Source organism: Erythrolamprus reginae, chromosome 9 (assembly GCF_031021105.1).
Source record: "Erythrolamprus reginae isolate rEryReg1 chromosome 9, rEryReg1.hap1, whole genome shotgun sequence".
Taxonomy (NCBI): Eukaryota; Metazoa; Chordata; class Lepidosauria; order Squamata; family Dipsadidae; genus Erythrolamprus; species Erythrolamprus reginae.
This window is the reverse complement of record NC_091958.1, coordinates 13774063-13799750: the sequence shown is the minus strand read 5'-3', so window position 1 is coordinate 13799750 and position 25688 is coordinate 13774063. Positions and strand designations below refer to the sequence as shown.

Here is a 25688-nt window from a genome sequence, read left to right as displayed (position 1 = left end):
GGGGGCAGTTCTAATCTCTGGGGGGAGTTGGTTCCAGAGGGCCGGGGCTGCCACAGAGAAGGCTCTTCCCCTGGGGCCCGCCAAACGACATTGTTTAGTCGACGGGACCTGGAGAAGGCCAACTCTGTGGGACCTTATCGGTCGCTGGGATTCGTGCAGTAGCAGGCGGTTCTACCTCCAGGTGCTTTGGAGAATAGGTTGACTCCTTCTTCTTTGTGGCAACCCTAAAATATTGGAACATTGCTATCATGTCTCCCCTGATCCTTCTTTTCATTAAACTAGCCATGCCTTGATCCTGAAACCGTTCTTCATATGTTTTAGCCTCCAGTCCCCTAATCATCTTTGTCGCTCTTCTCTGCACTTTTTCTAGAGTCTCAACATCCTTTTTGCATCGTGGCGACCAAAACTGAATGAAGTATTCCAAGTGTGGCCTTACCAAGGCCTTATAAAGTGGTATTAACACTTCATGTGATCTTGATTTTATCCTTCTGTTAATGCAGCCTAGAACTGTGTGGGCTTTTTTGGCAGCTGCTGCACATCAGTTGAGCGATCTCACAAAGCAATACAATCGTTTGGCCAAGGGTTTTGGAGAGGTACCGTAAGTTGTGAGTACAGTAATTGTCATTCAGTCATTATTATTTTTTTGTCTAATACATTCTTAGATATTTGAATTTATCTATGGTTGTTTGAAAACTGTTATTTGAAAAGTATTGCTGTACTTCTTCTGTCAATTTGGGGATTTATCTTTATTAAACTAAAGTAACAGCGTATACAGTGGCTGCATAGACGCCAGTCTTCCGGTTAGCAATTTTCACTACAATATCACCCACAACTAATTTCAGTTTGTGGTGTTGTGCTACTGGTCTGAATCCAGAAAGTTTAGTTTTGATGTTTATCAGATAATTTGGAGATGGGTGTGGGCCCCATAATTTCCTATGATGGGAAAAGTATTTGATGGAAGTGTTTTACAGGTTTCAATCAAACACTGCAGTTTCTAGAGAAATGGCAAAGCCGATGGATTTCTCCGTTTTCAGTGTTCTGGTGACAGGATCTCATCGAGGGATTGGTCTGGGTCTGGTGAACAGATTTCTGGAGCTGCCCTGTCCTCCCAAATGGGTCTTTGCTACAACCCTTGACCTGGAGGGAGAAGACAATAAGGTGAGCATCCCTTAAATTTAATATACCACTCAGAAATGTGTAAATTGATGATGGAGATTTGTGGAAAAGATGACACGGAATTTTATGAAATATGGAATAAGACGTAAAATTGGATCAATAATAATAATAACATTAACAATAATAATAATAATAATTATTATTATTATTATTATTATTATTATTATTATTATTTATTAGATTTGTATGCCGCCCCTCTCCGAAGACTCGGGGTGGCTCACAACAGTAATAAGAAACAGTGTAATAATGTGACAAATCTAATAATAAAAAGTATATAAAAACCCCAACAATTAAAAACCATATAGAACATACATACCTAACATGAAATATAAAAAGCCTGGAGGAAACCCAAAGCTAAACATTCGGTTATAAGGATGAAGATGTATTGAGAAATATCCATAAATGTTCATATTCCTTCCCTATGGGTTCCTAGCATGGATTTTGCTGTGTGTTTGTCTTGTTTGTAGTTTTTTTTAATGTGGAAACTTAATAAAGATTTAAAAAAAAAATAAAGTTAGGCTGTAACAAGGATGTTGAGACGCTGCAAATAGTACAGAGAAGAGCAACAAAGATGATTAGGGGACTGGAGGCTAAAACATATGAAGAACGGTTGCAGGAACTGGGTATGTCTAGTTTAATAAAAAGAAGGACTAGGGGACACATGGTAGGGGTCTTCCAATATCTCAGGGGTTGCCACAAAGAAGAAGGAGTCGACCTATTCTCCAAAGCACCTGAGAATAGAACAAAAAGCAATGGGTGGAAGCTAGAACAGGAGAGAAGCAACTTAGAACTAAGGAGAAATTTCCTGATAGTAAGAACAATTGATCAGTGGAACAGCTTGCCTCCAGAAGTTGTGAATTTATTTACATGTATTTTATTTATTTATTAGATTTATATGCCGCCCCTCTCCGTAGACTCAGGGCGGCTAACAACAATAATAAAAACAGCATATGCTCCAATACTGGAAGATTTTAAGAAGATCTTAGAGAACCATCTTTCAGCTGTGGCGAGGGGGGCGTTTGCCCAAGTTCGCCTGGTGCACCAGTTGCGGCCCTATCTGGACAGGGAGTCACTGCTCACAGTCACTCATGCCCTCATCACCTCGAGGCTCGACTACTGTAATGCTCTCTACATGGGGCTTCCTCTGAAAAGTGTTCGGAAACTTCAGATCGTGCAGAATGTAGCTGCGAGAGCAATCATGGGCTTTCCCAGAAATGCCCATGTAACACCAACACTCCACAGTCTGCATTGGTTGCCGATCAATTTCCGGTCACAATTCAAAGTGTTGGTCATCACCTATAAAGCCCTTCATGACACCAGACCAGGGTATCTACGAGACCGCCTACTGCCGCACGAATACCAGCGACCGGTTAGGTCCCACAGAGTGGGCCTTCTCCGGGTCCCGTCAACAAAACAATGTCGTTTGGCGGGGCCCAGGGAAAGAGCCTTCTCTGTGGCAGTCCCCACCCTCTGGAACCAACTCCCCCCGGAGATTAGAATTGCCCCCACCCTCCTCGCCTTTTGCAAGCTCCTAAAAACCCACCTCTGCCGTCAGGCATGGGGAAACTGAGATATTCTTTCCCCCTAAGCCTTTACAATTTATGCATGGTATGTTTGTTTGTATGTATGTTTGGTTTTAGAATTAAGGTTTTTTTAAGCTGTTTTGTATTGGATTTACATGCTGTTTTTAATTTGTTGTTAACCACCCCGAGTCTGCAGAGAGGGGCGGCATACAAGTCCAATAAATGATGATGATGATGAAGAAGATGTTAGATAACCATCTGCCTGAAGTAGTGTAGGGTCTCCTGCCCAAGCAGGAGGTTGGACAAGAAAACCTCCAACTCTGTTGTTATTGTTATAAAAAGCAGAAAGTCCAGTTACCTCTTCAAAAAAGCACCTTTGGGACAACCATGACATGAATGACAGAGAATCTCCATTGACTTGTTCTGAGACTGTTGTGAGTGCTCCTCGTCCAACTATGGTTATGATAGATTCTAAGGAGGATAAGCCAGGCCCATTTTGGTACCCTGGGCCAGTGGTTTTGAGCAACAAAGATGATTAGGGGATTGGAGGCTAAAAGAGTGAGAGTGAGGGAGAAATAGACCTAGACGAACTTGAAGGACCACCATAGGTGTCAGATAGGCCAATGACAGTAGAGTCTGTCTTTAGGAGGAGGAGGAGCATTTGCTAGATACCCACTTTAGAAGACTAAGAAAAAGACAAGAATATTTATATGAGAAAGGGAAGTAGTCTGTAGTTTGTAACTCTAGGGAATTGTTGACCACTTCCTATAGGTATTTAAGGGTGGCATATAGGTAATTCGGGGTGGAATTTCAACATTTTGCAATGGAGTCAGATGATGTTTGAGGTTTTAGCCAGGTTACGCTATGTTGTGGTTCAGCCTGAGGCTGCTCAGGGACCGGCTGTGTCTCTGCTGGCTCCATGCCCGGAGGAGGATGACAGCGAAGAGGAGGGGGCTGAACAGTTGGACGGGGGAGAGGAAAATCAGGAATGGGATGAAGGAGAACAGCATGAGAGCCCCGGGGGGGGGGGCTCTGCCCAGCCAATAGTTTGGAGTCATTAGGTGATGAAGCTCAAGCCGTCATTGACATGCGACAGAGACGGTCAGATCAAAGAAAGAAGCAATTAAAGAAGTATTATCAGCACTGAATTAGGAACAGCTGGGTTTGGGTGTGGTCCTCCTTAGCAGGGTTTAAAAGGCAGGCAAGCCCTTGAAGCCATGTGGAGTGTTATCAGTTTGGAGTTGCGTTATCCTGTCTTGTTTCTCGGCGTCTCTGTTCCTGGCTTGTGGCCCAGCAGCTTTGGAAGACCCGTGGGAGATGTAGGTCTGCTATCTACAGCCTCGGCTTGGCAGCAAGAATTCTGTATTGCTGCATGGACTTTTGCCTTCGTGGATATATCTGAAGATACAGCATTTTCCTGTTTGTAAAGACATTTTCTGTTACTTGTGTTTTTCTTGAAATTTATAAAACTGCCTTTGCCTTTTACCAGTGTGTCTGGATTCTCTTTTTGGGTTGGTATTAGCTTCTGGAGTGACCCAGACAGAACACGCTAGCCAACTGTTATTTACCTGCTAAAATCCTTGCAGTAAAAGTGCCCTGTCTGCGGAGATTCTGGGAAGCCTGTGAAACTGGAGACTCCTTATCTCATGAAGGAATTCGCAACTACCAGTAGCTTTGATCTTTGAAGCAGCCTAGCGCAGAACTGTTACCTTTTAATTATTCTCATTGAGAAACAGCCAAGTTGAACTCACCTGCATGAATTTGGCTTGTAGAAATGAGACTTTCTTTATAAAAAGATTGGGTTGAAATATCAGCGCTTGGATTCCTCCTTGTTTCCAAGCTGCATGGGCCCGAGATAGAACAGAGACATTAACTGTGTTTTACAGGTTGCAACAGCTATGTGGAAAAGAAATATGATGGCTTCATATGCTAATTAGCTATGGAAGGTTTGACAAAACTGTGTGTTCAGCAACAAGGAATTTCATTCCTGATTTTTCAGTAAAAAGTTTTGAAGCACTGAGAGCCCTAGCTAGTTTTGGATTAGATCATACTTCTTGGATTCTGGTTTTGCATTTAGACTGGATGTGGTTTGTTAAAGTTTGGTGGTTTGCTTCAATAATATCTCAGAGACATCATTTAATGAGGAAAACAATTATGTCTCTTTCTTTCTTCATCTTCCTTTTAATATTGTCCCCTTTGAATTTCAGAACAATTCAGCCGAACAGCTCCAAGTTTACTTTGGAGAAAAAGATCAGATCGAAAGCGGCATTGCCAAAAAGACACTAAGAGTTGTTAACCTAGTCTTGCGAGCTTCTTCTCTGGCGTTATTACACTGCTAACCAGAGCATATAAAATATTTGTTAGACCAATTCTCAAATATAGATCACCCATCTGGAACCTGCATTGCCTATCGGACATTAATACAATTGAGAGAGTCCAGAGATATTTCACAAGAAGAGTCCTCCACTCCTCTGCTCACAACAGAATACCTTATTCCATCAGACTTGAAATTTTGGGCTTAGACATCTTAGAGCTATGCCACCTTTGGTCTGACCTAAGTGTAATTCATAAAATTATTTGCTACAATGACCTACCTGTCAATGACTACTTCAGCTTCAACTTCCAAAATACAGGAGCACACAATAAATTCAAACTCAATGTAAACCGCTCAAAACTCAAAAATATGACTTCAGCAACAGAATGATCAGTGCCTGGAATGCACTACCTGATTCTATGGTTTCTTTCCCAAACCCCAAAAACTTTAACCTTAGACCATTTACAGTTGATCTCACCCCATTCCTAAGAGGTCTGTAAGGGGCCTGCATAAGTACACCATCGTGCCTATCATCCCTGTACCACTGTCCTTTTGTCCAAATTTACCTGTACCTAGTTTGCTTTTGTTTATGTTTATACCAATACCTGCTATCTTGTACATGTTTTGACTAGATAGACAGACAGACAGACAGACAGACAGACAGACAGACAGACAGACAGACAGATGATAGAGATAGACAGACAGACAGACAGACAGACAGACAGACAGATAGGTGATAGAGATAGATAGATAGACAGACAGACAGACAGACAAAAATTAAAAACCCAATACAATATATTCTTCTCCAGGAGCTGAAGGAATTGACATGCAAACATCCGAACTTAGTGGTGTTGCAATTGGGTAAGTATATTATTCATTAATTTGGTTCATTTATGCAGTGGTTTATCTCACATATGACTAGATGGTGTACAAAATTCAAAAGTACAAAACAATATAAAGAAATTCACAAAAACAGGAAATAACAATGACCATTCTGTTAGATTTATGGAGATTCTCAGTCAGGGTTGTCCCAAAGGTTGAGTTGAACTGAAGCGAAGTGAAGGTCAAGGTTTGAGTGTTGCAGAAGAGAGTCAGTTGTGAGTTGTGCAGTAGCTTTTGGTTATTAAGTCATGATTTGGATATAATCTGTAAAGACCATCTGACTTTAATCGTAAAAGTTCATTCTTTGAACTTTGAAGGTGGTTAATGGCATGGACAGACAGTCACAAAAGTCTGTGGTTTCAGGATGTTCTTTGCCTTGCAATTACAGAACGTCCTGTTGCTGATGTCTCAACAACCTTGTTTTTTCCTTAGATGTCACTAAACTTGAAAGCATTGAAGCCGTTCAGAAAGAAGTGGGGAAATGTGTCGGAGAAGGTGGCCTGACCATCCTATACAACAATGCCGGCATTGTCTCCCGCAGCGATCTGCAAACAGAAAATGCCAAGGATATGATGAGAGTTTACTCGGTCAATACCATTGGTCCACTACAAATGAGTCAGGTTCGTTTAGGAACAAAATCCCTTTCAATGCAAGGAAGACTACTTGAATTAAAGAAAAAAGATGGAGCCTTTGAATTCAGAATACCTCGGGGGCACTGTAATTTATTTATTTATTTATTTATTGGATTTGTATGCCGCCCCTCTCCGGAGACTCGGGGCGGCTAACAGCGACAATAAAACAGTGTACAATAGTAATTTGGTATTAGAAATGATTAAAAATCCATTAATATAAAAACCAAACATACATACATATATACCATGCTTACAATTCTAAAGGCCTAGGGGGAAAGAGGATCTCAATTCCCCCATGCCTGGTGGCAGAGGTGGGTTTTAAGTTGTTTACGAAAGGCAAGGAGGGTGGGGGCAGTTCTAATCTCTGGGGGGAGTTGGTTCCAGAGGGCCGGGGCCGCCACAGAGAAGGCTCTTGTCCTTGCTGCAATGCTCAAAACAATGAAGTAGAAAATGTGCTCTCTTTTAGGGAGTGTTGTAACATAGCAGTTTACCTGGCTGTGCTCAGATCAGGATAATATCAAATGACCTAAGTGCCAAAGCCCACTGCCACAATATCGCCAAAAAGGCTTCTAAAATTGTCAGCCTGATCCTACATAGCTTCTGCTCCGGCAATCTCACACTACTCACCAGAGCTTACAAAACTTTCGCCAGACCCATCCTCGAATACAGCTCACCTGTCTGGAACCCACACCGAATTTCGGACATCAACACCCTAGAAAAGGTCCAACGATATTTCACCAGAAGAGCCCTTCACTCCACCACTCAAAACAGAATACTCTACGAAAATAGACTTACAATCCTGGGTCTAGAAAGCTTAGAACTACGATGCCTTAAACATGATCTAAGTATTGCCCACAAGATCATATGCTGCAACATCCTGCCTGTCAACAACTACTTTAGCTTCAACCGCAATAACACAAGAGCATGCAACAGGTTCAAACTTAATATCAACTGCTCCAAACTTGACTGTAAAAAATATGACTTTAGCAATCGAGTTGTCGAAGCATGGAACTCATTACCAGACTCCGTGGTGTCAACCCCCAACATTTTTCCCTTAGACTTTCCACGGTTGACTTCTCCAGATTCCTTAGAGGTCAGTAAGGGGCGAGCATAAGTGCACTAGTGTGCCTTCCGTCCCCTGTCCAATTGTCTCTCCTATATTTTATATATCTTTTCTCCCATCCATATATCCTTCCTCTACTCTTCATTGTATTCTATTCTCATATCTCTTCTTCTATCCCTTCACTGATATTTACTACTACACGTTTTTATTCTCCTTAACTTTCAATTTGTATTGGACAAAATAAATAAGTAAGTAAGTAAGTAAGTAAGTAAGTAAGTAAGTAAGTAAGTAAGTAAGTCTGCGAAGGTCTTGGAGAAGTCTATGAAGATCCCCTTGGAGAAGGAGATGGAAAACTTTATCATTGCTCCTTTTCCTAGAAATAACTGCAGCTCCTTCTCTTTTCCTCTCTCTGCAAGGCATTCCTACCCCTGCTGAAGAAGGCAGCCCGGAGGAGCCCCTGTCAAGGACTGAGCGCCAGCAAGGCGGCCATTATTAACATGTCCAGCAATGGAGCCTCAATTGAACTTGTGGCTTATTTTGACCAATATCAAATATTTGCATACCGCTGTGCTAAGGTGAGTTTCCTATGTGGACCTGACTGTAGGTATTGAGACATCCCTTTTCATCCATGTGGGCAACTGCCCAATTCTACTGTGTCACTACATGAGTCCTTATGCAGTGAAGAGGTGCACTGCAATTTTTTTTACCATCACACTGTGGGTGTGGCTTATTTTGTGGGTGTAGTCTGCCGGCCATGTGACCGGGTGGCTTCACAATCTTGTGACTGGGAGGTGGCTTAAAGTCACAATCATGTGACTGGCTTAAAGGTGACCAACTTGATGTCACTCACGTCAAGTGTTAGGTTTAGGGTGCCTGGCCTCTCCTCACCTCAAACAGATACAATTTCCCCATCTATTTACTTGTTGTGGTTAGCTCTGGCCCAGCTCCTGCCCCAAGGAATGTGTAGGTGGATGTGGGGGAGACATCCACATGCCGCAGGCCTGTTTTGCTCCTGATGGAATCTGCCGATGAAGCCTCCTCTGACCAAGGAAGCATGAGTGACAGGGAAGAGGGGAGTTTGGCAGACAGCCCAGGAGGAGATCAATCATCTGTATCATCCTTGGATTCTGAACAAGAATTAATGACACATCCACGCATGCGTAGAGTGATGCATGGGAGACAACAACTGAAGGATTATTACAAGAGAAAGTGAGGCCACCTGTGGTTGGTGGGGCTCCAGTAATTAGGGCTGCTGCTATAAATAGCAACGTGTGGGTTAGCCATTGAGAAAGAGTATCTGATCGCAATTCTTCAGGAATCTTGTGTTGCTGTTTTCTGGACTTTGTTGATTTTCCACGCCTTTGAAACCAAAGCAGAGCAACGTGTGTGTGTGTGTGTGTGTCTCACTTCGTTGGAAGAAGAAGGGGTGTGAAGTTTCTTCACAGCTGCTAGCTAAGTATTTAATGACTGCTTAAGGTTAATTGTACAGACTATCCAGTTGTTTTGGGATGAGTGCTCTTTGCAATACAAAAAGAGTGCTTAGTTTATTTTGACCTTTGTGATAAAGAACGTTGTTTTGAATTTTCAAACGTGTGTGTGTCTGAAATTTGTACCCTTGAATTTTCGGGAGGCTCCTACCAGAGAGCCCGGCAGAACATTTACTATTACTGAATATCCAAAACATACTATTTAATTCTACATATGTATGCCATATGTGTACATACATATTACACACAGGCACACAAACATATACATTATCTACTATATAAACTGAATGCATATGTACACACACAGCTCTTCTAAAATTATACACATTCAACCTCATTTACTGTGATAGGAAAAGCATACCCAGAGCCCAGAAGGGGGAAAAAAAAAAAAAATCAACATTTTTCTACCAGTTCTGCGTACCTGACTGTATCCATAGGAGCACATCAGTGCCCTTATAGGAAAAATTTATTTGCTACTCATCATGAGTAACCAAGGCAGCAGTGTATTTAACGGGAAATTGTTTTGACAGGCCAAACAGATTATTAATGGACCCTGACGCAGTTTTTTTCTGCATGCGATGCAGAATAATTAGGTCTGTAGTTGTCCCAAAGATGTTTTTTTCAGGAGGCAACTGGTCTTTCTTGTTTTTTCTCTGAAGACGTTTTGCTTCCCATCCGAGAAGCTTCCTCAGTTCTGACTGGATGGTGGGGAATGGAAGGATTGATATTCCTTGTAGCCAGCTGGTGCTTTGCCTCTTTTAGAGGTTGTCGAAGCACTTGGACCAGCGGTCTGCGAGGAATATCAATCCTTCCATTCTCTACCATCCAGTCAGAACTGAAGGAGGTTCTTGGATAGGAAGTGAAATGCCTTGAAAGAAAAAAAGAAAGAAAATCAAGTTGCCTCTTGAAAAAAGCACCTTAGGAACAGAATAATTAAGATACAGATTTGTGTGACCTCAAGGAATTTTTCAGTTCATTGCTGGTGTGCCTCCTAGGCCTTTCCAGCCCTGTGTAACATTTAACATACAACATCCTATGCATACTGTTTATTTCCACCGTATCCTTACTTTCTTCCTTCAATGTATTTTCCCCTCACAGTTCTTTTTTCCTCCTTACATTTGCAGGCTGCCCTAAACATGCTCACCAAGTGTCAGTCCCTTGGATATTCAGCCGATGGCATCATGAGTGTCGCCATGCACCCTGGATTAGTTAATACTGCTATCAACCCAGTTGTAAGTGTTGTTGTTTTTGTTTTGCATTGAAAACCAATAAAGGAGAATATTTACAGTTCAGGTTCAAAATGAGAGGTGCTTACTGTTCTGGTTTCTGGTAGAAATTTAGCAATTACAAATAACTCTTATTAAATGCATCATTTCATGAATAAAGAAACTTTATTGTGATCCCCTTATATAGAGCGCTGGTGAGACCACATTTGGAATACTGTGTTCAGTTCTGGAGACCTCACCTACAAAAAGATATTGACAAAATTGAACGGGTCCAAAGACGGGCTACAAGAATGGTGGAAGGTCTTAAGCATAAAACGTATCAGGAAAGACTTCATGAACTCAATCTGTATAGTCTGGAGGACAGAAGGAAAAGGGGGGACATGATCGAAACATTTAAATATGTTAAAGGGTTAAATAGGGTTCAGGAGGGAAGTGTTTTTAATAGGAAAGTGAACACAAGAACAAGGGGACACAATCTGAAGTTAGTTGGGGGAAAGATCAAAGGCAACATGAGAAAATATTATTTTACTGAAAGAGTAGTAGATCCTTGGAACAAACTTCCAGCAGACGTGGTTGGTAAATCCACAGTAACCGAATTTAAACATGCCTGGGATAAACATATATCCATTGCAAGATAAAATACAGGAAATAGTATAAGGGCAGACTAGATGGACCATGAGGTCTTTTTCTGCCGTCAGTCTTCTATGTTTCTATGTTTCTAAGAAACTCCATTGATTTCTCTGCTCTCCTGTAATTCAAACACATTCCATACAGGCACTCAGTCCGTTATCTCTCTTAGCTACATTCCTAAACTTCCTTCTCCTGCTCCACTTAACAAGATTTATTTTCCTAACAGCATAACTTTGAAAAACAGCAGAACTGACTGTTAACAACACAGAATACTTTTGCTTACTTTAGCACGGCAAAAAACACATCCATTTTCCCTTCGGCAACATTGAAACTCCACCCTTCTTCTTCACTGATCCCCTGACATGCCAAATACATCACTACAGTATTTAACCCATTCCTCTCCTTAATATCTTCTTCCTGACCTCTGTTCTCTACGTTTTTGGGCCCTTCTGAATTTAGGGTTAACCCAGCGAGCGTCTGATTCTCCCTCACTAGATCCTGAACTCATAGCCCCATCCTGTGGCTGGCCTCCCACCTATTCTACTACCTGTAATCCCCCCACTAATCCATAAACACTATCTGAATCCGAGTCCTCAATATCTTCATCATCCTCCAACTGATCAGGAGTATGTGCAACACTTACTGCTCTCTGTGTTGGGTATTGGTTATTAATTGCAGTTTGGCTGGCTTTAATTTGCAGCAGATATAGTGCAGCAAGAAATCAATACCCAGTTGCCATGTTCTATCTCTATTCTCTCCATCCCTCAGATCCAATATGTCAACATTGAAGTCTCAAAATGGCTTCCAGGTTGACAGGAACTGCATTCTACTGATCTGTTTAGAGGAGGGTTCTGGGCTGGGCAGGACCAATTCTCTAAACTTCATGAAATCCATTTTTTTTGTGGCAGCCAGAAATCAGTGTGGAAGAGAGCACCCAAGGCATCATGACTGTGCTGTCAAAGCTTTGTGAAGAGGACAACGGGACGTTTGTGGATTATTTGGGCCGTCGACTTCCCTGGTGATCCATCGGTCTCACCTTAATGTCGTTGACTCATAATAAAGTGAGAAGCAAATAAACAAACAGACAAATAAATAAACAACTGCGTGTCATGAAAATCTTGGTTTTGTTTTCTTTTTCTTTCAGGGTTTTTTTAAAGTTAAATTAACCAATATTCTTCAGTGTCTCATATGCAATCTGAGAGGATGAGGAATTGAACCTTACGTCAAACCTGTATCATAATGTCTGAGCTTCAAATATTTTTTTCAGAACATATTCCTCAAACATATCCCTAGAAACACACATATGCAAATACACACACACACACATATGCACTCAAAAACACCAAATTACATGACAACCTATTTATCTTGGTATACACTATCGAGGGACCTACGTTCGGCAGGGAAGGGCTGGTTGACTGCCCCACAGACACATACAGCAACGTCAAAATTGGCATTATAAATAAACATCTATTAGTATTAGTATTGTCAATTCTTTTTCTTTCAGTTTTTTAAAAATTAACCAATATTCTTCGATGTCTCGTATGCAATCTGAGAGGATGAGGAGCGTCAAGCCTGTAATCTGTGAGCTTCAAATACTTTTTTCACAACATATTCCTCAAACATATGCCTAGAAACACACATATCAACTAAACAATGTCGTTCCCTCTTATTATGCTGATTACGCTTTTGATTAAAAGAAGTGATGCTGCTGCTGAAGACAGGTTTTTCAACAGTTTTAAAAGTGGGTGCGTCGTCTTCTTTATGACAGTGGCTCCAATGAAAGGAAGAGATATTTGAAGGAAATGTTCCAAGCAGGTTGGAAGCAGAAGCTGCAGCTCCTAAAGAGATGGCAACATCAACAGATTTCTGCGTTTTCAGCATTTTGGTAACAAGATCCAATCGGGGGATCGGTCTGGGTCTGGTGAAGAGGTTTCTGGAGCTGCCTTCTCCACCCCAATGGGTCTTTGCCACAACCCGTAATCTGGAAGGAAAAGGAAGCAAGGTGAGGCTCACCTAATCTAACAGGACAATGGGGGTGCAGTAGTTATTGTGTGGAATGGAGGTTGGAACGACCACAATGCAAGTCCTCAGTTGGCCATGGAGCTCACCAGTGATTGGGGGGCTCCTGAGAACTCCCCATGCCTACTTTATTTATTTTTTATTTTTTATTTAGATTTGTATGCTGCCCCTCTCCGCAGACTCGGGGCGGCTCACAACAAAATAAAACAATTCATGCCAAATCTGAATTAAAGTTTAAAATATTTTTAAAAACCCATTTACTAAGCAAACATACATACAAACATACCAGGCATAAATTGTATATGCCCGGGGGAGATGTCTCAGTTCCCCCATGCCTGACGACAAAGGTGGGTTTTAATGAGCTTATGAAAGGCAAGGAGAGTAGGGGCAGTTCTAATCTCTGGGGGGAGTTGGTTCCAGAGAGTCGGGGCCGCCACAGAGAAGGCTCTTCCCCTGGGGCCCGCCAACTGACATTGTTTAGTTGACAGGACCCGGAGAAGGCCCACTCTGTGGGACCTAATCGGTCGCTGGGATTTGTGTGGCAGAAGGCGGTCTCGGAGATATTCTGGTCCAATGCCATGAAGGGCTTTAAAGGTCATAACCAACACTTTGAATTGTGACCAGAAATTGATCGGCAACCAATGCAGACTGCGGAGTGTTGGTGAAACATGGGCATACCTAGGTAAGCCCATGACTGCTCTCGCAGTCCTCAAAGGTTGTTTTGGGGGAGAAAAGAATTAAGAGTATCGTCTACACTAAGATAGAAGAAAATGTGACCTTGAAAACTGACTAACAGATCACTCAAAATGCATCACAATCAATTATCTTATCCTGCAGTGATAGTTGGAATGGTGGAGGTGAGCAAGATGGACAGATTTTCCTCTGTAACCCAGGTTTTGCTTGTTCCAGTTAAAAAAAATCAGAGGTAGAAGTGAGATGTGGGCTCTTTCTTGGGAATTTTATCTGAACTGAATAGATTCACACATTACATTAAACTTCAAAGTGGTTTGTTTCCATTTTTTTTATTGGAGCTGTAATATTACACAGCTGAAATTTAATGAAAAGGGCACTTCATATTTTCCTGCACTTTTTAATGGTAATCTTTTTAAAATCTTGTTCAGCTTGTTACTTGCTCTTTATATATATAATTACAAGTTTTAATTACTTAAGGTTTTGGTTTGTTCAGCTAGTTAAATTCTACAACTGCCGTTGAGTAAAGAAGAAATTGTACACCTTTCCTGTTTACCCTTTTTTAAAAATAATAACAGTGTCCTCTTTAATATCCTGCTCAAATTATTATCTGCTTCTTGTACATAATTGTGAGTTTTACTGAGCCCCCAAAAACTATTATCTTTTTTCTTCCCCCTCTAGGAGGTGAAAGAGTTGGCTTGCAAACATCCAAATCTGGTGGTGTTGCAATTAGGCAAGTATCAAAGAACCTATGCAAAAAAAGGACACATTTTGTACTACACAAGAGTGCAAAGTATCACACTAGAAGTCATTCTTGGAACTAACCTGACTGGTAGAATCAGAAGTGGTGAACCCAGCTTGTGACTCTGCCATTGTTTTTTAAAGTGGTTACTGACTCTGTGTTTTTTTAAGGTTTGGTTGGTATGTGGTATGTATGTATGTATGTATGTATGTATGTATGTATGTGGTATGCTTGCGATTACATCACAAGCAACTGTGTCCTCTTCGCTGACGATGTAAAACTCTTCTACACCACCGATAACACAACTACTCTCCAAAAAGACCTGAACTCTGTTTCTGAGTGGTCTAACACATGGCAACTCCAAATCTCAACTAGCAAATGCTCTGTCCTACACATTGGGAAGAAGAATCTGAACTTCAAATACGAACTGGATAATCAAATTATCACAGATAATCCCCACTCGGTTATATTTATATATATTTTTTAAATTCTGATGATCAGCTGTGACAATCTGCTGTGCCTGAGATCATCATAACTTTTTTTTACATTTTAAAGTATTTTTAACTATCTATTTGCCAGAACCAGTAGTAAAAAAATTCTTTAAAAAGTTTTTTTTTTAAGGTTCTGATGATCCCACAGCTGATTATTGGAACCTTCTTTTTTTTTAACTTTTTTAAGCATTGCTTTTACTACCAGTTCAGGCAAACTGGTAGATTTCACCCCTGGGCCGTTGCAATCCAAGTTTTAGGAAGTTCTCCCTAGAAGTTCTGAAATGGCGTGCTGCTGTGTTTCAAGCAATGTTATTGTTCCGCAGATGTCACTCAACCCGAGAGCATCCAGGCAGCTCGGAAGGAAGTGGAAAAATGTTTGGAGAAAGTGGGCTGACCCTCCTCATCAACAACGCCGTCACTCGGTTGTTTGGTGACCTTGAAACAGAAAATGCCAAGAATATGATGACGGTGTATTCCATCAACACCATTGGCCCTCTACTAATGAGTCAGGTTTGCTAATTTTTAATTCGAATTTTTGGAACTACCTTTCAAGGTAAATCCGGTGTCAGTGTCCCAAATAGCATCTGAGAAATAAATCAGATTCCAGTCCAAATCTCTCATCCAAAGTTCGATGTTGGTTACGCTGTTGGCATCCCGATACTAACTTCCTTCCAGTAAGTTGTAAACCTAATCCTACGTAGCTTCTGCTCTGGCAATCTCACACTACTTACCAGAGCCTACAAAACTCTTGCCAGACCCATCCTCGAATACAGCTCATCTGTTTGGAACCCATATCGCATCTCAGACATTAACACCCTTGAAAATGTCCAAAGATACTTCACCAGAAGAGCCCTTCACTCCTCCACTCGAAACAGAATACCCTATGAGGCTAGACTTTCAATCCTGGGCCTAGAAAGTTTAGAACTAAGATGCCTTAAACAAGATCTAAGTATTGCCCACAAGATCATATGCTGCAACGTCCTGCCTGTCGGCGACTACTTCAGTAACCGAGTTGTCGAAGCGTGGAACTCATTACCGGACTCCATAGTGTCATCCCCAAACCCCCAACACTTTACCTTAGATTATCTACGGTTGACCTATCCAGATTCCTAAGAGGTCAGTAAGGGGCGGGTACAAGTGCACTAGAGTGCCTTCTGTCCCCTGTCCTATTGCTCTCCTATATCTCCTATACCTTTCTTCTATTCCTATATCTCTTCTTCTATTCTTTCATTGATAGATAGATAGATAGATGATAGGTAGCTAGGTAGGTAGGTAGATAGATGATAGCTAGCTAGCTAGCTAGCTGGATAGATAGATAGGTAGGTAGGTAGGTAGGTAGGTAGATGATAGATAGATAGATAGATAGATAGATAGATAGATAGATGATAGATAGATAGATAGATAGATAGATGATAGATAGATAGATAGATAGATAGATAGATAGATAGATAGATAGATAGATAGTGTTGTGATTCCGTCTGAGGCTCCTCAGGGAACGGCTGAACCTCTGCCGGCTCCATGCTCAGAGGGGGAGGATGAGGAACAGGAGGAGGAGGAGGAGGCCCAGGCAGACGGGGAGGAGGAATATCAGGCCGAGGGAGAGGGAGAACAGCCGGAGTCCCCCGGGGTGGAGCTCTCCCCAGCAAGCAGCCTGGAGTCCTTAGATGAAAATGCACAAGCCATCATCGATCTCAGGCAGAGAAGAGCAGCACAACGAAGGGGACAATTAGCCAGGTATTTCCAGCCCTAAATAGGCAACAGATGGGTTTGGGTGTGGTTCTCCCCAGAAAGGCTGAAAAGGCAGACCCACCCTTCCTGTATTGTGGAGTATTATCTTTGGGAGTCCTGGGACCTGGCTGTGATCTTTGGCATCTCTGATTCTGGCTTGTGGCCTTGAAGGCTGAAACCTTGGGGGGAAAGGCGTGGGTCTTATTCTCTACAGTGGTGCGTGTGCCAGCAAGAAGGCTGCTGTATTGTCTGGCCGTCATGACTCTGCTGTGAAGCCTCATAGCCTGCCTGTTGGGAAGAACAGGTTTTTCTTTGTGTTTATTTTTCAAACTATAAAGTGCTTTTGCTTTTACCAGCGTGTCTGGCTGCTTTTTCCAGTTGGTGTTGAAGTCTGGGGGCACCCAGACAGAACAGATAGATAGATAGATAGATAGATAGATAGATAGATAGATAGATAGATAGATAGATAGATAGATAGATAGATAGATAGATAGATAGATAGATAGATAGATAGATAGATAGATGATAGATAGATAGATGATTGATAGATGATAGATAGATAGATAGATAGATAGATAGATAGATAGATAGATAGATAGATAGATAGATAGATAGATAGATAGATAGATAGATTGATTTGTACACTGGGCCAATAAAGACATTCTATTCTCTCTTGAAAGGCCTTTCTGCCCCTGCTGAAGAAGGCAGCCTGGAGGAGTCCATGTCAAGAGCTGAGCAGTAGCCGAGCAGCCATTATCAATATCTCCAGTTCTGCAGGATCAATGGAAGTGATGCTTCTTTGGTATAAGTGGAAAGGCATTGGCTACCGTTGCAGTAAGGTAACAAGCAGTAAGGTTTAGTATTATTATTATTATTATTATTATTATTATTATTATTATTATTAATTTGTTTATTTATTTTGCCTCTTTACACTTTTAAAATTCCAATATTAGCCTATAAAGGAGTTTTCTTTTTTATTTTCAAAGTGATTCTGTTTTCTTTTAAAGAGCACTCCAGGGGACCTTCTTCCAGTGGCCATGGCTGCAATCTTAATAAACTTAAATTTATTTGTTTGTTTGTTTGTTTGTTTATTTATTCCAATACACAATGAGAGTTTTAGTGGGTAAATATATATATGTATGTATGTATATATGTATGTAACAAATGTTTTGTATATGTATCAAATATATATATACACATAGTAAAATACATGATGAAAGTTATAGAGGAGATACTCAAAATATATCTAAGAAATAATAGAAAAGAAGATATAGTAATAGAACATATCAATGAAAGAATAGAAGAAGAGATATAGGAATAGAAGAAAGGAATAGGAGATATAGGAGAGCAATAGGACAGGGGACGGAAGGCACTCTAGTGCACTTGTATTTGCCCCTTACTGACCTCTTAGGAATCTGGATAGGTCAACCGTGGATAATCTAAGGGTAAAGTGTTGGGGGTTTGGGGATGATAGTACAGAGTCTGGTAATGAGTTCCACGCTTCGACAACTCGGTTATTGAAGTCATATTTTTTACAGTCAAGTTTGGAGCGGTTAATATTAAGTTTAAATCTGTTGTGAGCTCTTGTGTTTTTGTGGTTGAAGGTGAAGTAGTCGTCGACAGGCAGGACATTGCAGCATATGATCTTGTGGGCAATACTTAGATCTTGTTTAAGGCGTCTTAGTTCTAAACTTTCTAGGCCCAGGATTGAGAGTCTAGTCTCGTAGGGTATTCTGTTTCTTCAGTGCCTTCCCTGCTCACTACTGTTATTTGTCTCCACCAGGCTGCTTTAAACATGCTCACCAAATGCCAGTCACTTGAGTATCCACGCTATGGGATTCTGTCTGTCTGCATCCATCCTGGCTGGGTGAGGACATTTTACAAAGAAGTAAGTGCTTTAACCTGGGGAAAGGAAAATAATAATAAATAACAATTTATTAGATTTGTATGCCTCCCCTCTCCGAAAACTTGGGGCGGCTCACAACAACAATAAAACAATACAGGAATAGATCTAATAATTAAAACTAGCTAAAACCCACTATCTTAAAAACAATCGATGCTACACATTCATACCCACTCATCACTTTAATGGTCAGATACATTAGTTGGGGATACATTATGGATACATTATTTTCCCCATGCCTGGCGACATAGATAGGTCTTCAGGCTCTTTTGAAAGGCAAGTAGGGTGGGGGCAGTTCGAATCTCTGGGGGGAAGTTGATTCCAGAGGGCCGGAGCCACCACAGAGAAGGCTCTTCCCCTAGGCCTCGCCAGATGACATTGCTTGGTTGACGGGACCTGGAGAAGGCTAACTCTGTGGGACTTAATCGGCCGCTGGGATTTATGCAGCAGAAGGTGGTCCTGTAATTATTCTGGTTCGATGCCATGTAGGGCTTTATAGGTCATCACCAACACTTTGAATTGTGTCCGGAAACTAATCGGCAACCAATGTAAACCTACTCAGACATGCAACAATGACATAATGACGGGCGCCCGATAGTTTCGCTGTTCTGATTATTTGTGGGGTTTTTACAGTCCAAGAAACTAGGGAAGGTCCTTTCTTGAGATGTTTGCCACATTCACACTACTATTAGTGTGCTACTACTATTACAAGAGCCGGGGTGGCACAGCAGGTAGAGGGCTCTACTGCAGGCCACTGAAGCTGACTGTAGATCTATAGGTCAGCAGTTCAAATCTCACCACCGGCTCAAGATTGACTCAGCCTTCCATCCTTCCAAGATGCGTAAAATAAGGACCCGGATTGTGGGAGCAATAGGCTGGCTCTGTTAAAAAGTGCTATTGCTAACATGTTGTAAGCCGCCCTGAGTCTAAGGAGAAGGGCGGCATAAAAATCAATCAATCAAACTAAAAAACTAAAAGACTAAAAAACTAAAAACTAAAAACCTAAAACCCTAAAACCCCTAAAACCCCTAAAAACCCTAAAACCCCTAAAAACCCTAAAAACCCTAAAAACCCTAAAAACCCTTAAAAGATTAAAAGATTAAAAGATGATTAAAAGATGATTAAAAGATGATTAAAAGATGATTAAAAGATGATTAAAAGATGATTAAAAGATGATTAAAAGATGATTAAAAGATGATTAAAAGATGATTAAAAGATGATTAAAAGATTAAAAGATGATTAAAAGATGATTAAAAGATTAAAAGATGATTAAAAGATGATTAAAAGATTAAAAGATTAAAAGATTAAAAGATTAAAAGATTAAAAGATTAAAAGATTAAAAGATTAAAAGATTAAAAGATTAAAAGATTAAAAGATTAAAAGATTAAAAGATTAAAAGATTAAAAGATTAAAAGATTAAAAGATTAAAAGATTAAAAGATTAAAAGATTAAAAGATTAAAAGATTAAAAGATTAAAAAATTAAAAGATTAAAAGATTAAAAAAAGATTAAAAAATAGATTAAAACATTAATAAATAAAAAAATAAAAATAAAAATAAAAAATAAAAATAAAAAACAAACAAACAAACAAACCAATAAATAAATAAATAAGGTTCAGCTGCCTCTTATTGTCTGGTCTGTGGCTCCCCAGGGTTATCCCACATACCATTATCAGAAGTTGGGCTGTGCTGATGAGGTCTTTTTTTATTTTTACAGGCGGATCTCTCAGTGGAAGAGAGCACCCAAGGCATCCTGGCTGTGCTTTCCGTGCTTTCTGAGAAGGATAACGGGACCTTTGTGGACTGGTTGGGTCAACAAGTACCCTGGTGAACCATTTGCATCCTGATGCCTGGACGAAGCATTAAAGTGTCCACTGATGCTCAGTGTCCAAGCTAATATAACACTAATGTAACACTATATTCCCAGGTGATGAATCTCCTAATAAATCACTGATTGTCACGAACATCTTGTCTTTGTTCCTCCTCCCCCCCTTCATCGTATGTCTGTGTGTCATTTTCACTATGCACTACAAAGTGGCATATGAGTGTAAATGTTATTGCTGTTACAAAACGTGGATGAGAATGATGGATCAGGAACAAGGTACAGAAAACAGATGGAATCTCTTTGCAACCCCCTAATAGGGTAATCTCAGTTCATTTAGACAAGCATGGTTTGTTTTGGGATTGGTTCAGAAAAGTCAAGGACATTATGTCTATCAGAGATGGGTTTCTGCAGGTTCTGACCAGTTCTGGAGAACCCGTAGAGGAAATTTTGAGTAGTTTAGAGCAGTGTTTCCCAACCTTGGCAACTTGAAGATATCTGGACTTCAACTCCCAGAATTCCCAGGCCAGCATTTGCTGGCTGGGGAATTCTGGGAGTTGAAGTCCAAATATCTTCAAGTTGCCATGATTGGGAAACACTGGTTTAGAGGATTGGTAAATACCACCTCTGACTGACTCTGCCCACATCTATTCTCTGCCTCCCAAGTCACAGCCGATCGGGAGGGAATGGGGATTTTGCAGTATCCTTCCCCTGCCACACCCACAAAGCCACACCCACAAAGCCACGCCCACAAAGCCATGCCATATCCAAGCCATGCCCACAAAACCAATAGTAAAAAAATTTGAAAGCCACCACTGATGTGTACCTTGCTGTCATACCTTAATATGAAAGTTGGACCTCAGGTATTGAAGAAGTACAGTAAATTAGGAGTTTATTCAGTTGTTTTGGGGCAATGATAGGCAAAGTTGGCTTTTCTATGACATGTGGACTCCAAATCCCAGAATTCCTGAGCCCAATCATGCTAGCTCAGGAATTCTGAGAGTTGAAGTCCATGTGTCATAGAAGAGCCAATTTTGCCTACCCCTGGTTTGGGGTATAAGTCTATGAATTCAGTGTGATGTGTAAGGACAATTTGTGTCATGGTTTTATTGAATTTCACAAACAACCCAACCCATACAACTAAATTTATTTTAACTCGATTTGGAGCCCCGTTTTTAAAAGAGCGGTTAGGTCACAATTTGCTGGTGGTCTTCTTTTGGGACAAGGATTTCTTATGCATCTACTGATATTCTCATGCAATGGCTAGTCACAGTGTTAGTACATGGTACATGGTTGTTTGGGATTGCCATGTTAAACTGCCTATTGTAGTTTCTTGTATTTAGGTTGTAATATCACTTTAAGAGTTTTGGCTGGTTCGCCATAAGAGGGCGCCAGTACTCTCTCCTACAATGATGCTGAATTGCTTATTCACTTTTGTCTTTACCTTGAGGGGGGGGGACTGTGTATTGCTTAGTGCTTGCTATGTGCAGTTTATATTGTATTTCTTAGTGCTTGCTATGTGCAGTTTATGGATTGTTTCTGTTTTATGTATATATGTAAATAGTACTTAATCAGCATAACTAAGTCTGTGTCATTATTGGCTATAACACACACAAATCCACACTCTTCTTAATCTCTGCTCGGTGTATGTCAAAGGTCTCATAGCCTAGCTACACCGAGACATACCAACACACAGAATTCAACCCCTGGAGCTTGTTCTGCCTGACTGGGCTCCGGCAATGCATAACAGTCCAAGGAAAAGAAATCAAACACACACGTGCTCTGCTAATCAGCAAACTTGTATTAGATAAACAAAAAAGGGTTACTCAAAAACAGTTCTTAGTGTCCGAAAACAATGAGAGTGCAAGGCTTACTTCAGCCGCATACAAAAACACAGGAAAAAACAAGCAAAGACAACCTGGAATGAGCAAAGACGTTTCAGGAGTCCTCTTGAATCTTTGAAGCAAACAGAAAGTCCCAGAGTTTTCACCTCCCACTTGTCTGAAAAAGCTGGGTTGAAAACTCCAACGGCACGGAACAGAAACTTCAGAGCAGGAACCACAAAATAACACAGATAAACAGCCACAGTTTGCCTTGGCCTCTGTTCCCTTTTATCCCTTTAGCCCTCATTAAGGGAACCACACCCAGCCCTCAGTATAAGAACCACACCCAGCCCAGGTGCTCCTATAATGACTTGTAATACTCCTTAAAGCAATCCCTTCTTTGCATAGCTCTTCTGCTACGCAGATCAATATATTGATCTGCAGAAGAATCCAGAGACAAAAGACTGTCTGAGGGACTGCATGCCAAATCCCCTGGGCTGTCTGCTGAATCCTGCGTCCCAGTGGCCTTGTCCTCCTGGCTGGCTGCCACGTCTTCCTGGCTGTCAGCCAGGCTTTCACATTCACTTTGTGCCGCGTCTCTCCCATCTGTGGGAGCAACGGCTGGCCCAGGCCCAAACACAACAGAGCTTGGAAGCTTTCTAGGTGCTCCTGAAAAGGTGATGAATTATATGGATTGACCCACATATCTGATGACCCAACTATGCTGAAACAGCATGTTGTTGTTGTTGCCTAAATAATGTGGTTTTTCAAAAGTCGCTGAGCAAAGTAGTTTACTTTATTACATAAAATTTAAATACTGAACTATTAAGTTCATACGAAGTAAAGAACAAAAGAACAATGGCTGAAAATGGGTCAACAAAAAAATGGTCCATACTCTCTCTCTCTGTGTGTGTGTGTGTGTTTGTTTGTGTTGAATTTCTCTCTCTCCCTCTCTTTTCATCTTGCATTAGAAAAAAATTCAAACACAACACTGAGCTGTCTGTGAGGCATAACAACTTAGAATTAAAATGTTAGGGCATTTTATTGACATACGGTCAATCAATGAAAAGACCTCTCTTTGATCCTTGTCACCCTGGTAGATTTCTCCAGCAGACATTCAGTCATTATTATTATTATTTTTGTCAAATACATTCTGTGATATTTGACTTTATGTATGGTTGTTTTGAAAACTGTTATTTAATACCAGTATTGCTTTTCTTCCTCTGTCAACAGCATGTACAGTGGCTGCATAGACAGCAGTGATGAAACTAAAGTGTCTTCCGGTCAGCAATTTTCACTACAATATCACTCACAACTAATTTCAGTTTGTGGTGTTGTGCTACTAGTCTGAATCCAGAAAGTTTACTTTTGATGTTTATCACACGATTTGAAGGCGGGTGTGGTGTGGGCCCCGTAATTTCCTATGATGGGAGAAAGCATTTGAAGGAAGTGTTCCAGAGGTTGGAAACAAACACTGTAGTTCCTAAAGAAATGGCAAAGTCGGTGGATTTCTCCGTTTTCAGTGTTCTGGTGACAGGATCTCATCGAGGGATTGGTCTTGGTCTAGTGAACAGATTTTTGGAGCTGCCCTGTCCTCCCAAATGGGTCTTTGCTACAACCCTTGACCTGGAGGGAGAAGACAATAAGGTGAGCATCCCTTAAATTTAATATAGCACTCAGAAATGTGTAAATTGATGATGGAGATTTGTGGAAAAAATGACACGGAATTTTACAGAAATATGGAATGTGATGTACAATTGGATCAAACGAAACCCTAAATTAAAAATTGGGTTATAAGGATGACGATGTATTGAGAAATATCCATTAAATGTCCATACCCTGTCCCTATAAGTTGAAAATAAGTTATGAACTACATAGACCAACAAATAGGATAGGGAGAATATTAACCGTATATACAGCTATAGATATGAAACAAAAACCTTGACAACGCTATAAATGTATTGGATTATTTATCGTTGTTGTTTGTAAATATTTGTATTTGTTTGTCTTCGCTGTGTGTCTTGTTTGTGGGGGGTTTTTAATGTGAAAACTTAATAAAGATTTTTTAAAAAATAAAGTTAATAGAGTTGTGGGCTGGACTCCAAGGAACATCGGTTTAGGCTTTTAGCTAAAAGGTGTTAGAAAAAAATTCACCTAATTTAATTACAATAGAAAGCTCTGATTTATTTTAATTCTGCCTTTTTCAAGCTAGAATGTTAAAACCAAAGCATCAGCCACCAAGATTGCATTTTAAACCTTCTGGAATGTTTTGACCCTTAGACAATCAGTAAGACTTGAACTCATTCTCTATCAGTATTATATAGGTCCCATCCCCTTCCCTTTCCTATAGGTATGTATATGTATAGGGCTGAATAATAACTGAAGTGTTATTTTTAGTAGTTCGATAATTCAATTAGGTGTAGTATATATATATATTATACATATGGTTTATTTTTAAACAAGCATTGAGTGGGTTAAGGTTGATTCCTACCACGAGTGGTTTTGGTTGGTCTCAAACCCAAGCCCAGAGACAAGACAATGAGAACCAATTGAATCCAATCCTTTACAAGGTAGTCCTCAAATTGGGGAGTTTAGACTAGTTAGTTTTAGACTAGTTCCATCTTTTTAATATTGTCCTCTTTGGACTTCAAAACAGCTCACCTGAACAGCTCCAAGTTTACTTTGGAGAAAAAAGATCAAATCAAAGGCTATGTCGCCTTCGAACCGATATAAATGTAATTCACAAAATAACCTACCGCAATGTCCTACCTGTCGACGAATACTTCAGCTTCAACCGCAACCACACACGAGCACACAATAGATATAAATGTAATGTAAATTTGCTCAAAACTCGACTGCAGAAAATACAATTTCAGAGTGATCAATGCCTAAAATGCATTCCCCAACTCTGTGGTTTCTTCCCTAAACCCTCTGGAATCATCTCCCCCTCCCCCCCCCCCGGAGATTTGCACTGCCCCCACCTTCCTTGCCTTCCGAAAAAGATTAAAGACTCATCTATGACACCAGGCCTGGGGTCATTAGATCTTCCCCCTGACCAAGGAGAGTTGTAGTGTGTTTCACGGAGTGAATGGTAATGAATGTTTTTAATTTGACTGAATAAATGAATGAATGAGTGAGTGAGTGAGTGAGTGAGTGAGTGGGCGAGCGAAAGTAAAATTTTAAGCCCAATACTATATTTTTTTTTCCAGGAGCTGAAGGAATTGACATGCAAACATCCAAATCTGGTGGTGCTGCAATTAGGTAATTTAATTTAATTCAATTCAATTTAATTTATTTATTCAATTTATAAGCCGCCCTTTTCCTGACGGACTTAGTGCGGTGTACAACAATAAAACAGTATACAATAATTTAAAAACCCAATATTAAAAAACATTCATCCATCTATCATTCATCATCTCTGGCTGGAGCAGACTGCTGTTGCTCAATGGCCCCAAGCCTGCTGGCAAAACCATGTTTTTAAAACCTTCGAAAAGGCCAGGGTGGTGGGGGAAGTGTGAATTTCCCGGGGGGGGGGT

General features: G+C 40.6%; 2 protein-coding genes and 1 pseudogene across 2 annotated transcripts in view; all 3 read left to right on the top strand.

Annotated features, from left to right (window-relative positions):
• Positions 1-1002: 1002 nt before the first annotated feature.
• LOC139171897 (C-signal-like) lies at positions 1003-12033 on the top strand. The gene is made up of 6 exons (XM_070760391.1): positions 1003-1158; positions 5823-5874; positions 6328-6515; positions 8007-8165; positions 10202-10309; positions 11842-12033. The coding sequence occupies exons 1-6, from the start codon at positions 1003-1005 to the stop codon at positions 11953-11955; spliced, it is 777 nt and encodes a 258-aa protein (XP_070616492.1). The 3' UTR covers positions 11956-12033.
• A 749-nt stretch (positions 12034-12782) lies between these two features.
• LOC139171901 (C-signal-like) lies at positions 12783-20338 on the top strand (annotated as a pseudogene).
• Positions 20339-23643: 3305 nt separating this feature from the next.
• The window catches only part of LOC139171899 (C-signal-like), a 9661-nt gene continuing 7616 nt past the window's right edge, over positions 23644-25688 (top strand). Inside the window, exons 1-2 of the mRNA XM_070760393.1 lie at positions 23644-23799; positions 25362-25413. Of these exons, the coding sequence (XP_070616494.1) occupies positions 23644-23799; positions 25362-25413 (208 nt within the window). The remainder of the gene's footprint in view (positions 23800-25361; positions 25414-25688) is intronic.